General features: G+C 40.9%; 1 protein-coding gene across 1 annotated transcript in view; it reads left to right on the top strand.

Moving 5' to 3' along the window:
- LOC144666945 (E3 ubiquitin-protein ligase UBR5-like) overlaps positions 1-15,788 on the top strand; it is a 53,105-nt gene that overhangs the window by 34,701 nt on the left and 2,616 nt on the right. Inside the window, 14 exon segments of the mRNA XM_078528385.1 lie at positions 672-812; positions 2,021-2,243; positions 3,278-3,555; positions 5,531-5,853; positions 6,072-6,455; positions 7,004-7,296; positions 7,903-7,976; positions 7,979-8,203; positions 8,962-9,184; positions 10,091-10,308; positions 10,954-11,084; positions 12,379-12,549; positions 13,600-13,684; positions 14,745-15,017. Of these exon segments, the coding sequence (XP_078384511.1) occupies positions 672-812; positions 2,021-2,243; positions 3,278-3,555; positions 5,531-5,853; positions 6,072-6,455; positions 7,004-7,296; positions 7,903-7,976; positions 7,979-8,203; positions 8,962-9,184; positions 10,091-10,308; positions 10,954-11,084; positions 12,379-12,549; positions 13,600-13,684; positions 14,745-15,017 (3,042 nt within the window).

The following is a 15,788-nucleotide window of genomic DNA, read 5'->3' as shown; positions in this document are numbered from 1 at the left end:
TTTGAAATTAACGCGACTTAAATTAACGCGAATTGAAGGAAAAATTGCTTTCCAATAAAGGAAATTAACGCGAAAGAGGGGGGAACATTTCAAAATGAAGGAAATTAACGCGACGAACACAAAGAAAAAAACTTGTTGAGACAACAAGAACACGTTTATTTCAACACTAGGTGTATAATCCTCAACGTAGGGGTTAGGTGAAGAATCTGACCACCTCGAACGTTCTTCGCTGTTTCAGTGATAACGGCAGATTTCCACCCTGATGAAATAATGTCTTTTCCTTGCAGTCAAGAACGTCTGGACTGTATCGAAAATTGGCGCCAAAATAATGGAAATTAATTAAGGTCATGGAAATTAACGCTCCACTAAATTAACGGCGCGGAAATTAACGTTAACAAAAATTAACGCGACTTAAATTCGCGTTAATTTCACGAAGCGTTAATTTTCTATAATAAGGTAATAGGAGGGACAGCTGACTCGAAGTGCTTCTTGCACCTCTTGTGTGTTCTTAAATATTCCCAAGTGCTTACATGTATATAACTCGACAGTGCACAAGGAGCAAGTTCTTTATTTCTTTTATAAAATGTTAATTGTGTTGTTGTTGTTGTTTTTTTTACTGTTCAACTTGTTTAGAATTTTTATTTATTTTAGAACTTTTCTGTTTTCCAAAGGTTGTTGAAGGAGGAGAGATGGAATCAGAAAGCCACGAAGAAGCAGGAGATGAAGAAATTGAGAGTGGAGCAGCTGGGAATGAATCAGACATGGATTTGGACTTACTGGCGGAGAGTGACAGTGACAGTGAAGAAAGTCAGGTACTCGACTTTGAAGCGTTTCTTGTTATTTTCTTTATTACAATTTATGGCTAAGGCTAAAGCTAAGAAAAAAAAAAGAAAAGAAAAAAAAAAAACAAGGCCAAAGGATGAACTGCAAAAGAGTCAAGGACCCCATATTAAAGCAGATCACCTAAGATACTAAGATAAAAATACAAAAAAGAAAGTGAAATTATAATAGTAATAAATCAGTAAACAAGAAAAATATCTAAAAATTTTGCTGATCCATAAAAAACTTTCTAACTAATGCTTTAAAAGAGTTCACACTTGTTGCCTCACGAATGAAAAGCGGAAGCGAATTCCATGTTCCCACTACTCTATGAAAATAAGAATATTTAAGGACGTTCGTTCTTGCATGTCTCGTTCTTACATAGAGCTATTTCGAGAAAGGTGGGAAAAACGCATAAGTGCAGGCAACAATGCCGAAAGATAATGAGGGCAGTGGTCCACAATTGCTTGCTTGAAGCAGGGTGCCCTGGTTCGAAGTATGTTCACCAACCGTGATTCAGCGAGATGGCTGAATTGTTGTTGGATAGAAGCGATAAGTCTGCGTGATTTTATCGTAGGTACTCATTCAAGTATTTCATATTGGTGAAAATCTACACGTTTTTATTTACACGTGTGTGATGCATCTGCATTCGCTTTCCTGTTTAATTGTAGTGAATTCCACTAAATTTGTATTTGCTTTTTGCAACATTTCATGTTCTTGAAAATTCTTCTACAACTTATTTGGCTAAAGCTAGCTTGCTTCTTCAGGTTCAATATAAAACGGACACGTTTAAATGCTTTTCATTTACCTGTAATTGTTTAAGTGGAGACTTTGGCTACACTGTATGTTAACACGGGACCGGTCCGGAACGGATCCGATTTTCGGACCGGATAGGCCTTCTGTTTACACGGGACCGTTCTGGAACCGGTCCAGAACGGATCCAAAACTGGACCTGCTATTTTGCTGGTCCAGTTATGGATCGGTTCCGGACCGGTTCCAGAACGGTCCCGTGTAAACACCTGGATCGGTTCCAAATGGTTCCATGTAAACAGGTCCAGTTCGGTTTGGAACGGTTCCGGACCGGTCCCGTGTAAACGTAGCCTTTGTCACGTAAAGAAGTTTTAGCAGTCACTGTGATTAATATAACTGCCTATTCTAAACAATAATTGAATTGAATTTTTCTTTTCCTGTTTCTTGTCAGGTGGGTGAGGTTCATGTGGTGGAGAGTGTTCGTCGTAATCGTGTAGCCGGCTCACTGATAGGTTCAGATGGTAGTGCCAGCATGCACGGTGAACATGTGGAGTTGTATTCTGAGGAAGAGTCGTCCACCGGGGAAGAGGAAGAGGAAGAAGAAGAGGAGGAAGAGGTGGTGGTGGAGACTTATGACCTGCCTGAGAGTATAGAAAATAGACCACCAACGTCAGGTACGAAACTACGTCTACAGATACCTACAGATACAGAGTAATAAACAGTACCACATGAAAGTACTGCTCAATAGCTTTCATTTGAATGGTCACATACTAGGGTTTCATCCATAGACTTGAAAGTTAGAACCACCTGGTACAGCATAATAATCAGCACTGCATCAATGCCGTGCTTTAGCAGCTTTCATTTGAATACCGTAAAGGCTCTAGTGAGCCCCCCAGGGGGGTACCTCTTCGCTTAAGAACCTTTTGGGAGTTGTTGGGGTCATTATAGAGAGGAGGGCTTATAAGAGAGGGGTGCTTAATTCAAATCATATTTACATGTAACATATAGGATATTTTTTAAGTGTTTAAGTCCTGTTTGGTAACACGTTTTCACATAATAGCCACAATAGCGACCTTTAGATTGGACTTCGACTACGAGATTGAGTACGAGTACGAGTTTTCAAACCAAGTTCGTGTGCCTTCTATAATCTCTTATCACACCAATCTTAGTTATAGTTTCGGGGATACAATTGTCTCGAAATTCCAAGCTCGTACTTGTAGTCAAATGTAAAGGTCACTAATTGAAAACGTTACGTTGCCTTGTTTCTAAATTGTCATGATTTACCATCTTGGGAATTGGGCTGAGGGGGGGGGGGGGGGATCAGTATAACAAACAGTTACAACATCAAAATAGTGCTAAGTAGCTTTTATCTGAATGCAGAAACAAATTAAAGGAAAGACCGTTTTAAAAGTACTGCTCAATAGCTTTAATTGAAAAGGTCATACACCAGGATTCCATCTGCGCATTTGAAAGTTGGAATCACCTTTTGTAAAACACTGCTCAGTAGCTTTCCTTCAAAAATGGTTTTAAACGGAAGTGTAAGGGTGTCTCAGACCATTTTGTCAAAGAAAATAAAAGAATACGTTTCAAACGTCACAAGCACATGAGGTATGCAAAACAACTGGCTTCACTCTATGGCGTGAAAGGATTAAAAACAATTTTCTTACATTACTAACGTACTTGACCATTCCCTTTTTTTCTCTGATAGGAGTCGACCCCAGTACCACTCCTCATGCTATGCAGTGGGCTATACGCGCCAACAACACACCATCGCGTGCCACTGGTAGCACTGCAGCTACCCCTCAGACCACCAGTGGTGGTACAGGCTTCATCTATGTTGATTCCAGCTCGCTCAGACGCAGTGGAGGTAATGCTGCGGCTGCTAGCACTGCAGCCACCAGTGAGACGCCTGGGACGAGCGGATCTCACAGCATGAGTAACTCGGCCAGTGCACTGGCACGAGCCTTTGGTATTATTGTAAGAGAGGTGAGTTGGCTGAAGGGTCCCTGTCGTTGTAAATAAGTCATTTGTGTTTATGTTTAAAAAAATAAGTAGTAAAAAATAAATCACTATATTGAAGTGTCATAATAATTGTTACTGCTATGGTAATAGGCCTTATCACGGTTTTCGACGCATATTCCCATTTATACCATGCCATAGAAAATACAGCCAATCAGAATACTGGAAAGCCGTTGTATATTCGACGGTATTCAACCCAACCTTCCCATAGTGCGCTGCGACTGTATTCTTGACGAAATTTAGTAAGCGTATTTTATATGGCATGGTATATATAGATTACTTCATAGAAAGTGCGCCGTACGGATTTATATTCACGAGTTGCAAAATTTTGGGAAACGAACGAGTGAGCGTAGCGAACGAGTGAGTTTTTCAAAGTTTTGCAACGAGTGAATAAAAATCCGTACAAAGCACTTTCTATGCTGTAATTTGTTTATTTTATATATAACGAGAATTCAACCATTGAGCACTTTACGCCGATTTTTCCAGTTTATAACCTTTAGCATACAACAGTTAACGGCGCGAGAAAACAAAGCTGCAAATCAGCACATAGCTTTACAAGCGAATTCGCTATTTCAATAATAAAAAAGAAAAATTACCGGCGACAAACTCTCCTAGACAAGAACTTTATTTAAATAAACACACTGCATTACATTTATAAACTTCGTATCGCATCGAGGAAACTTCGCCACAAGCGAATAAACTTCTGGCGAATCAACTGGCGAATTTTGAACAAATTGTGACAACACAAGGAGTCGGTTAATTAAACTATAATTACGACGTAAATCCAATTAAAAAATACAATTTACTTTACCAAGACGATCCCAAGAGTGCCTGAATACTCTTAGAAAGTCCGCGGTTGTGTTGTAAGTTCCGATGAAAGTCTTGTCTTCAATTCGCTTTCACTTATCGACACTTCGCCCTCGCCTGTCTTCACTTCGCCTTTCAAGAAAATAAAAGTGCCTCGTGGGATATTCCATAGTATACCACTCGAAAGCGTTGCATAACTAGTATACATTAAATTTTGTCTGTAATTTTCCCGCAAATGGCGTCAATAATGCGGAGAAAAATACAGACAAATGTATGGAAAAATTAAAAACGTATATGAACGCTTTCTAGCCCAGCTACATCCTTCAAACTCGTTGAATAAAAACTTTTGCCAAGTATCTTAACTCTACAATTCATAAGCTGTCCAGACTTCAATTTTTGTAAAAGATATTTGCCGTCGGATTCCCATACAAACACTTTAATTTCTACCCGCTTTGCCTACTCGTCAAGATGGCGTCGAAAACCGTGATAAGGTCTATTGAGGACAACGAAAATAAACAAACAAACATCATATTGCAAATAGAACAGAAACTTGTTAGAAACCCCAACTAGTCGGAGGCTGACCCATTAGCTACATACAAAGTGTGAAAGAGCTGAATTCGGGACCACCAAACACAAATCCAGTAGAATCCTGATTTCTCTACTCTCGGTTTCTCAAAACTCCCGACTTCTCGAACCAATTTTTGTTTCCCTTAGATAGTACTTTCTGTAACTTTACCGCCAATTTCTCAAAGCAATTTTCGTCTCCCTTAGAGGATCGAAAAATCGGGGTTGTACTATCCATCTAGTGCTGGAGAGGAGTTTAACCCAGGACCTACTTATCCAGGGTTGCCTGTTCAGGGAAAAGTCGGGAAAACAAACATTTTTCAAGGTCAGGTAAAATTCAGGGAATTTTTTGGGTTCTATTGAGTGGCAACCCTATCATCACAAGTCCAGTCCCCAAGAACTAGGCCACGCTTTCTCCCGCTAAAACTTTTATTGAATGATCGGGCCGTTTTTCTCGATGTTACCAATATGGATGTTGGGTAATGGGCTACATGAGGAACAAAATTGATGAAAGATAGTCCACAGGCTCTTATGGAGGGACTCACAATTGATACCGTATTTTGCTTTCCAGGTAACAGACCTTCTCAATACTGCACAGGACCCTTCAGCCCTACCAGCCGAGAGCCTCACTCCCAGCCCACTAGACTTGGCAGAGATCAGCACACTGGTTGACCAGCAGCTCCAAGCGGCCTGGAACTGGTTAGCTGTAGTCTTGGATTGCACAGAAGCTCAGCTTCGATTTGGTCTATCACTGTCTGCCGCCACTGACCCCTCCCACCCCTCCCATCCTCTTCATGAGTTCCATCCCAAAGCCAGCAAAGAAAAACGTACTCGTGAAGATCCAGCACTTCTAAGAGTTTTGGAAAACAAACGAAAAAGATCTGTAGTAAGACGGTAAGTTTTTTTCTGAAGTACAATACATAAAAAAGGAACTTTTAATCAGTATAATGCCCGGTAGACTTAAATGTTTGTAATGACGCTTTGGGTTGGTTATTAAGATCCATAGAATTGATGTCTTTGCCGACATAAAGTTTCATTGCTAGTATTTGTCAAACTTAATATCGTAGTAATATAGTTGCCGCCCCCAATGTTCTCGATTTCTGTTTAAATAGGAGACATGGAGCTGCGAGCAGTAACTTGGACACTGGTCGGCAGGACTTTCTTGTCTATGTTCTATCTCTTCTAAGAGGCCATTCAAACGAACATGGAGACTCCTTGCCAAAACTGGACGTGTCTTCACTGCGTCATGTGGCGTACGTCTTGGATGCTCTAGTGTATTACATACGTAACAATCCTAACGCCAGCTCACAGGCTAACCGATCAAGTGCAGAGAAGACTGCCGCTGCGGATTCAACCAATGACGACGAAGGTGGTGATGATGTTGACGATGAGGACAGTGCGAGCTTTAAGAGAGATGCAGATGAAGATGACGATGATACTGATCATGTCGAGGACGAACCCATGCCTACACCTAACTTGCCTGGAAGTTTACACAGGTATGTCATGAAACCCTTTACCTTGTAAAGTCACTGTACCACAAATTTGACAAAATATTTCATGTCTGTCTTAAAGGGGCAGTGTCACCAAGATTCAGTGCTATTGAAAATCCACTGAAAGTGTTGGTATTAATTGGAAATCCACTAATAGTGGCCTGGCTTTGCTGTAGTAGTAATGAAAATTGTTAAAAGGTGGTGTGGGCTAGGCCGGATAGAAAGAAGTGTCCTAATCCCCTTTTTTTTCAAAATAAAAAAACCCCTAAAAAGTCACTGACGTTTTCACGTTTGACGACGTCATTACGGTTTATCCACATCTTTGACAATAATTTCTAGGTTATGTTTTTGTTCAATGAGTGCCCCCCCCCCCCCCCCCCAATTCTAGAAAAGCTTGCACAAAACTTTAGATGAATTTTCGTGACACTGCTTCTTTAAAAAAAAAAATGAAAAAGAACATTGGATGGTCACACAAATTTTATCTATAACCTTAAAAATTCGAATCAACATGAAGATTATAGATATGAAGTTTTTGCATGTTTTTTTGTTGTCAGCTTTTTTGTGCGGACTGACTCCACCACAGTACTGGGCTGCACCCCTCCAGACCCATACCAGGCACCTGTAGAGGAGGCACTCCCTCTTGCCTGTCAGCCGCATCTGTTACACCCTGCTGCACGCAGGGAGCAGATGTTTGGAACTGTGAATGAGCACGCAGACAGTGACAAGGGCACACCGATGGTCAGCAGCATGGCGCTGTTTCGGGATGATTCTGAGTCTGTGTTTGGTGCTGCGAGACCTGTCAGTGGAACGGATGTGGGACAGGCTGGTACTCCAATGGAAGTTAATGGTAAGAGAGGTTTAGCATTGGCATGAATAGAGATGCTAAAACATGTGGACAGCCTTGGCAGGAAACGTGAAACATTTTTGTGTGACCAAGGTCCACTTTGTAAATCTGTGTGATTTTTTGCATCGCAAGTAATAGATCATTTTTCTTCAACATTTTAGCTACCGTCTTTTAAAACAAACAGACAATATGCTGGAATTTTAAGATGCATTGTTCCCAAATTAATCTCCCTCAGTAGGTTCTTCTAAACATTTCACAAAAGAAAACTGCTTTCGGTTATATGTAAAGTGGAGAACTTTTTTTGTCCATTATGTCTGACTGACAATTTTTTTTACACCACAAAATCTTCTTCATGTTAGCCGTATTACATATGCTTTACTTTGCTATACATGCCTGGAATGGATCGAAGCTCGTTCGGTGATCCTTAATTACGAAAAAGTTTGTAAAAAATGTCAGATTTTAATTTTGCAATTTCTTTTTGTCAATCTATAAACTTGCAACGAAAACCGTACAAGACCACACTTTTGTATATTAACAAACATCTTTAATTTGTACAACAAGAGAATGCTGAATGGTGAATCGATACTAATTTTTTTGTCATGGTTCTAGTCACCGAAAGCAAGTCCTCAGCAGAACCTTCAACCTCGTCTCTGAAAAGTTCTGATGATGCTTCCGAATCCATCCTCCTTCCTCTTCCAAGCCTTTAATCTCCAATGGAACCTCTGCTAACTCCCTCCTTGGACGTTGGCGTCTGTGTGTGGAGTTGTTTGGTCGAGTGTTCCTTGAAGACGTTGGATCTGAACCGTCCTCTGTGTTGAATGAGCTAGGCAGGTTTGATGTTAAAGAGACAAAGTTTAGAAGAGAAATGGAGCGGCTAAGGAACTCTACCCAAAGGGACCTGACTCTTGAGGTAAGACAGTTCGTGACTTAATTGGCCTTTACACCTAATTGCAATAAGGTTGTCATAGAAAAAGAGGAAAAAGGAAAAAGTCAAATAGGAATTAATTAAGTGCATGCATGAAATTTATTCGTACAGATGGCCTTAAAATGCCTCAAAATACGAATAAATCAATTTTTATCTTGTTACAGCATAAAAAAAGCGGACTCAAAGTTTACTGATAGAAACTCGTGAGTTTTCTGTAAATGCTACCAGTTATGAAACTACGCTAATTATTCCTATTTACCTTTTTTCTTTTTTCCTTTTTCTATGACAACGTTACTGCAATTTGGTGTATATTGTAATAAATGAAGTATTTTGTTTATTTGTCTTTTTCAAATAAACCTTGTCTTCGCTACTATCCTGCTTTATAGCCCCGAATAGCGGATTTCTGCCAAAACTACATAATGTAGTGCCCCTACTCCCCTAACCTTGGAAGTAACAGATCTGTACGGAAACAGAAGGCGTGTTATGTATTATTTTATTGAAAACCAAATTGTGTATGACAAAGCTATCGTCGCGACAAAGAAATTTTGTGGAACTGACCTGTCTTTTGCAAAGGTTGATTGTACATTGTAATGAATATCGGATTTGTTTAATGAGGTACACACAGCAAGGGGGGAGGGGGAGGGGGGTTATAAAAAGGGAAAAGTGACCAAAGATGGTTAAGATTGTCAAAGACGGATTGCAAATAAACAAAAACAACAAAACTTGTACTTGCTCTCACTCAGGTTGAGCGTGACCGTGCAACATTGATACAACAAACCATCAGGCAGCTTAACACACAGTTTGGCCGGCGTGGTCCCAGGTCTCGTCCCATGACCATACATCGTGTCAAGGTCACATTCAAGGATGAACCAGGCGAGGGAAGCGGTGTAGCAAGGAGCTTTTACACGGCAGTAGGAGAAGCATTCTTATCTGGAGAAAGGCTACCTTCCCTAGACACCAGCAGAAGTAAGTTATTCTTACCTACAATAGTTTTTTGCAGTGATATAGAAAGCAGAATAAATGTGTTTTAACAAGATTACATTTAACGGGGCTAGGTCACGGTATTTCAGGTAATTCTATTTATTTTCGTCAATTTAGAGCTGTAAACTTCAAATTGGCATAGCAAAAGTCATTTATTGGTAAAATCATGGCTACATAACAAACAAGGATGATTTTCGAGCATTGAAAAGTAACACTCATACAAATTGAGATAAAGATAAAAAAAAGTCGGGCCGACGTTTTTCAAGTTTACCCGAACGCAATTTAATCTTCTCGAATTTTCTCGGGCTTCCCGCTCTGATCGTGTGCGCTTGACGTGTAGGCAAGTCTATAAAAATCTGTGTTTTTTAAGAGCAGATATCCAAACCACCGTAGCAGTTATGGTTTCGTTTGTTTTAACTTGAGGAACTTTTCATGGATGAGAAGACATGCTAAAAATTAATAGAAAGACCAAGTGGCTTTTCTTATCAAAAGAAAAAAAAAACCCGTTCACATCCAATTTGCTTCTTCTGTGTTTAACACTTCTATACCAGTAGTTACCTGTAGTATGTCGCCCTCTTTGTGATAAAATATTCAATTTGTCTCACAGATAAACCTCGGCAATCATAACGAATTTAAACAACGATTTAATCACGGAAAACTTAAGCTAAACTCTAATCACATCGATCCCGAATTCCCGACTGTGGAAAATTACATGAAAATCTCCCCGCGTGCTCGGTTACGCTTCACTAATCTGTCAATCACAAAGTAACATCTGATTGGTAGCGAGAATAGAAAAAGATTACATCGACATTCGTGAATTCCTTGCGTGACGCGTGACTTAATAATTGTCTTTTGTCCACAATTAACTGTGCTGTCTTATTCAAATCATAGCAGGCATAGTTCAGCGCATCAGACGTGCCACAAGTTACCGTTACAAGCGTGATCGTGAGCGTGATGTGCGAAGACAGTTATCAGCTGATGCTCGAGCATTCCACTTCAGTGGTGGCAGCAGCAGTGCTGATGGAGAGGATGCTGATGGCGATCCACTGCCCTACCACAGGCGGTCCCTAGGAGAGAGGCTGTATCCACGTGTCCATGCCTTGCAACCGGTAAGTTCACTTCTTTGAAAAATACCGTAAATTTCTAAAAAAAAAAGAAGGTAAGAAGTAAACGTCAGTGGCTCACAACTTCCAAGACTCAACTCCGGCTCTTTTATAGCATGGTAACAAAGTATTAATACTTCCCCTGGATGGGATGCTAGTTACCCCTCCCTCCCTCCCTCCCTCCATCTCCCGCTCCCCCACCCACCCTTCCTTAACATTTTATCAAGTTGTCCTATGTATTTGCCAATACTCACTCATACTCACTTGAGTGATGAGTGTTTGACATGCTCAAAGCAATATAAATGAATGTGTGCCCAGCGGTAGCAATGGAACATGTATGATAAATGCGAGTGCGGCCATACTACTGAAAAAAAAAACTGAAAAAAATTTCAGGCTATGAGCGGGACTCCAACCACTATCGAAATAATATGTTTTGAACTGATATGTGGATTAAGAGAAAATATTTTTCACAGTCAAGTTCAGCCCTAAATTGCTTAGCACTGGTCTTGCCCTGTTATCAGAAGCTGTAAGAAGCGGCTTATTTGTAAACAAGAAAACTATTGAGAGTGAACTTAAATATGAAAACTTACTAGCAATGTTATTACCATCGTAGCATTGCTTAATAGTTTCACCTCTTGTCTATTTTTTCAGTCTCTAGCCAGCAAGATCACCGGCATGTTGCTAGAGCTATCTCCAGCCCAGTTATTGCTCCTATTAGCCAGTGAAGATACCTTAAGACAAAGAGTAGAGGAAGCTGTGGAGCTTCTTCTTGTATCTGGCAAGTAAGTAGAGCAATTATGGGTTGATTAACAATGAAAGCATCCTTTGATTGGTTCAGTTTGTAGTGTTATCTAGTTTGTGTCTATTCTCTGGGTTGATTATGGCAAGGTGCAGAAGTGGCACTAGCTCAAGGACTTGCACAGGCTATAAATCAAAACAACGGCATTTTGTGCAGGCTGATGCTGCAGATACTGAGGGCCTGTTTATATGGAGGAGAGTTGTCCCTGGTAGGAGGGCTACCCTCTCCCCCGAGCTATCTTTTGCCGAGCGTTTATATAAAAAAGTTGTCCCTGTTGACCGAGCCAAAACTTGGTCCTCTCGGTTCAAAAGACTGGCGAGAGTTGTTTTGAAACATCTATTATTCTCCTTTTTTAAATAAGGAACGCTGAAAATCGACCACAACCATTTTTTGGACAAATTTACCGCCGACTTCGATTTCAATGTATCTGCAATTTTGTTTGGTCGACTGCAGCGTTTGCGCTCTTGTATGTGTCAACTTGTCCCTGGTAGGCGAGGCGAAATAACCAAACTGTTTATATGGAAAAAAGTTGGCTCGCTCCCCAGGGTCACCCTACCTTCAAAGCGAGTGACCCCCACCCAGGGTCACCCTGCCCCTGGAGCCAACTTTGCAATTTCTCATGTAAACAGTTCGCAGCTATATATAAAGGAACGTATGAAAAGCTCTCTCGCCCGGGGTGGCTCGGTATGGAGGGTAACCCTCCTACCAGGGACGACTCTCCTCCATATAAACAGGCCCTGAGAAGAGAAGTAGCATTATTGAATGCGTAGCATTTGCCCAACTGCTACTGAATAATTAACACTTAAACAATCGTAGCCACAATTGCTTGCCGACAGTGCCGACTATTGACAATTTTTTTTTTTGAAATGTGAAGTTGTGATTCAATTTCACGAACCCCCTTCCCTCCCCCACCTCCCAATATTGGGTCTGGGTTGGATGGGTCAACATCAACATTGTAATAGGGGCGGGGAGAAGGTAAAGGTAAAGACCATTTGTAAGCAAAAATGCGAAGTGCCCCAGGGGCTCATCCTTGGTGTAAAAACCTGTAGAACTCACCAGTGACATAAAACAAAGGACAACCAAGACATCAAAGACCTTGGAAACGATAGTTCATAACAGAAAACAGTAGCTCCAAAAACAAAGAACATTTCGCAAGGTTTTACGTCAAGATATACCTGTTAGAAGCCGGTGAGACTATTGGCCGGGATAGCACTGGGATAGCACATGTCTTTTTGTGTTTTTGTCACTGTCTGACAGTAGATGTATTGTCTTTCTAGGAAGCCTACAAAGGACGGAGATGAAGACACCCTTAGCCCTGTTGTGGACCTAGATGATTCTGAGGACGATAGTTCTCCATTATTCTACCAACCAGGCAAGACTGGGTTTTACTCTCCACGCCCTGGAAAGTGCACAGAGGAGAGACTGAACTGCTTTAGGAATGTAGGCAGGTATGTGCAGTTGTCTAAAAAAGAGAATGGGGCATAACAAGTGTCCTCGATGAGGACCCACCTTGTTTGGGGGTAGGAGGGCTATGCAAGATACCACCAGTCTAATTAGTCAAATGGACAAAATTTATTGGCCTCAAAATTAGAGTTAAGACTTTCTATTAGGTGTGCATGAAGGTTGCATTGCTGGAGAAATGTCACAAGGATATTTGAATCTTTTTCTAAGTTTTGTATTCCTGATAGAGTAGGTGCTATACAAACAAGACGCCATATTTTAAGGTGGGGAGGGGGGATGGGGGATACATGAAGAGACCACCTGTCCTGTTGCAGAGTGGTGGTTCCTGTCTGAGCACAATACTTTTGACGATTCCCCCTAATTCAATACAAAACAGTTTTAGTCAGTTGAAACCTGATAACGCGAACATTCAAGGGGATTAAAAAAAGTTTCAAGTTATCGGGGGATTCCAGTTATTGAGGGTAAAACGAGTAAGATAATGACCTGAAAAGTACTACAAAAGGTTCAAGTTAGCCGTAGGATCAAGTTATCGAGGGTTCAGGTTACCGGGTCGGGAACCAACTCATCATCATCATCATCAAAACCTTTATTTACACACGATAGGGTTTAAAGCATAATGCTTGTGGGGCCGTGTATTATACTAATTTTTTTCTTCTTCGGGCCCCCAAAAAAAAATTATTTTATAAATACTAATAAACTAATATATTTCTAAATTACTATTAAATACTTATATACTAAGACATACTGTTAAACTGGTATGGAGAAACACCAGCTTGTAACAGAGATTGATTTCATTTGTGACCAAACAGAACAAGGGAAACAATATAACTAATAAAAAAACTCTAAATAAAGAACCTCGATGTGTTATTTTGAAGCAATTATTCGTCAGCGTTAATACATATAGCTACATATTCTGACAAGGGACAGTCTATCGTAATAATTAACCGTATCTCTTGTTAGACTGTTAGCCAGTTCATTGTTGGGAATGTTTCAACAATCCATCAATTACGAATGTTTTCTTTCTGCTTGTATTCAAGGATCATGGGCTTGTGTCTTCTACAAAATGAACTGTGTCCAATCAACCTCAACAGACACGTCATAAAGAACATCCTCTCCAGACGGGTAAGTCAGTATCTAAACATACTGCTCTTTTATTTTATTGAGTCGGTGAACAAGCCAAACAAAAGCCGCTCTAACCACTGGGCTACAAGAGACTCTTGGGGAGCTGATGGGACGCTGTATCTGTTTTCCAACTCCCTCCCCCCCCCCCCCCACACACACTTGCAGTGTTGAAAACCTGTGATTTTTGGGCTTTTCGGTCACAAAAATCCGATATATTCCAACGCTGTTGTGGGGAAAGGGGTTTTCGTGACCTGGGTGAAGTGTCCCATCTAATTTTGCCTAGGATTGTACTAAGCAATTACTAGGTTCATCTGTGACATGTGTCCTGCATACTGCCAGGTTTTATACTTCGTGTTAAATAGCATTTTTAGACTGCTTGTGTTACAGTTTCAAATAAGCCAATGCAGAGTCAAAAATAAAGGCTTAGAGAATATAATGATTTTCCGTAAAACGTTCAGGGGAAGTAAGACTTTTCAAAACCTAGTGCTTATGCTTTCGATTATCACATTTCACGCCAATCTCGTAACGATAGTGTTATATTCAACTCATCAGCAATAGGAGGAGTGAGGGCTGTGGGAACGTATCTGGATTGAGATTCGTAGTACAGTAAAAACCCGCGTATAAGAACCTAGATTTTTCCAATTTGGCCGAAGTAGGTTCTTATAGAAATGGTATTTACAGTGGGATTTAAGGCTACTTAGGTTCTTAAATAGTTTCTTAATTTGATACGCGCACAAGCGATCAGCACAGATAACTACTACAGGGCATATGTGATATGGAATACATTGCGTTCGTACGTGGAAATAAGAATTTTTGTTATTTTTTGAACGTGGATTTTGTTCCCTATTTTTATGGGGGATTAATTTTAAAATTAGATAAAAACGCAAGCTCGCGTTTGCCGTTTGCCGTATAACGTCGTGCATAATCTGTCTAGTTTTAGGTTCTTATACGCGGGTTTTTATTGTCCTGCTTGCTTATATCCTTTCCAGTCAAGTGTGACTGTAATCAACTCTATTCCCTTCTTGCTTGGGCTCACTTGTTTCTACTTGTTATTTTCTAGACTGGCTGGCATGACCTTGCGTTCTTTGACCCCATGCTGTATGAAAGCTTACGCAAACTGATAGTCGAGGCTGCTTCTCCCAATGCCGAGCACATATTCAAGGGCCTGGACCTGACTTTTAGTGTCCAGTCCATCGCGGACGAAGTTGACAGCAGCCAAGTGGAGCTGGTTAAAGGTGGAAAAAATGTTGCAGTCACGCCATCCAATGCGCATGAGTATGTACGCCTGTATGCCGAGCACAGGATGATGGGTAACAGCAAGAAAGCTCTTCAGGTAGGTTCTGTTTATCTCTTAACAGTATATCATCTTGCATAAACTGTAGAAAACAGGCTTGGGTCGAGTGGTCAAATTACACATTTGTATAATCAATTCAGATTTCGATGATGAAGTGAAGTCTTAGTGAAGTCACGAGGAACAGGGATGGCGCAGAGGTGAAAGTGCTTGCCTCCCACCAATGTGGCTTGGGCTTGGCTTTCGCCAGGTGCCATATGTGGGTTGAGTTTGTTGTTGGTTCCCGCCTTGCTCTGAGGGTTATTCTCCGGGTACTCCAGTTTTCCTCCCTTCTAAAAAAACAAAATTTCAAATTCCAATTCGACCAAGAGGACCGCATGAAAACCAGCTAAGGCTGATGTGGCTCCCCCTCTAAATTAATTAATTAATTAATTTTATTTTCAACGTCAGTATACATGTATGTCATGTGGAATTAACACCTCGCTTTCTATGGTGACCTTTTGGTGTTATTTACAGCATTGTGTATTTTTTGTCAGTAATAAGGCCGTAAAATGAAGCTTGAATGATGTCATTTTACCGATCTTGAATGTAAAAAGAGTAAACTGTTCACAGCCGTCTATTTTTTCGTATTTTTTCGACCGTTGAGCGCAGGGAATGAACGACGAGAGAACTGAACGCCAGCGCAAAACAGGAGGCGCGAGGGGGTGGGGGACGGAAAGCGAAAAAGTTGGGTTTTTCTTTCGCTCGCCCCCTGCCCCTGCTCCTCGCCCGCCCGTTGCGCTCACGCTCGCTTCGCTCGCCGATTCTCTCGCT

Source organism: Oculina patagonica, chromosome 9, assembly GCF_052425735.1.
Source record: "Oculina patagonica isolate OP01 chromosome 9, crgOcupat, whole genome shotgun sequence".
NCBI lineage: Eukaryota > Metazoa > Cnidaria > Anthozoa > Scleractinia > Oculinidae > Oculina > Oculina patagonica.
The sequence above is the reverse complement of the archived record's forward strand: the minus strand, read 5'-3'. Positions and strand labels throughout refer to the sequence as shown.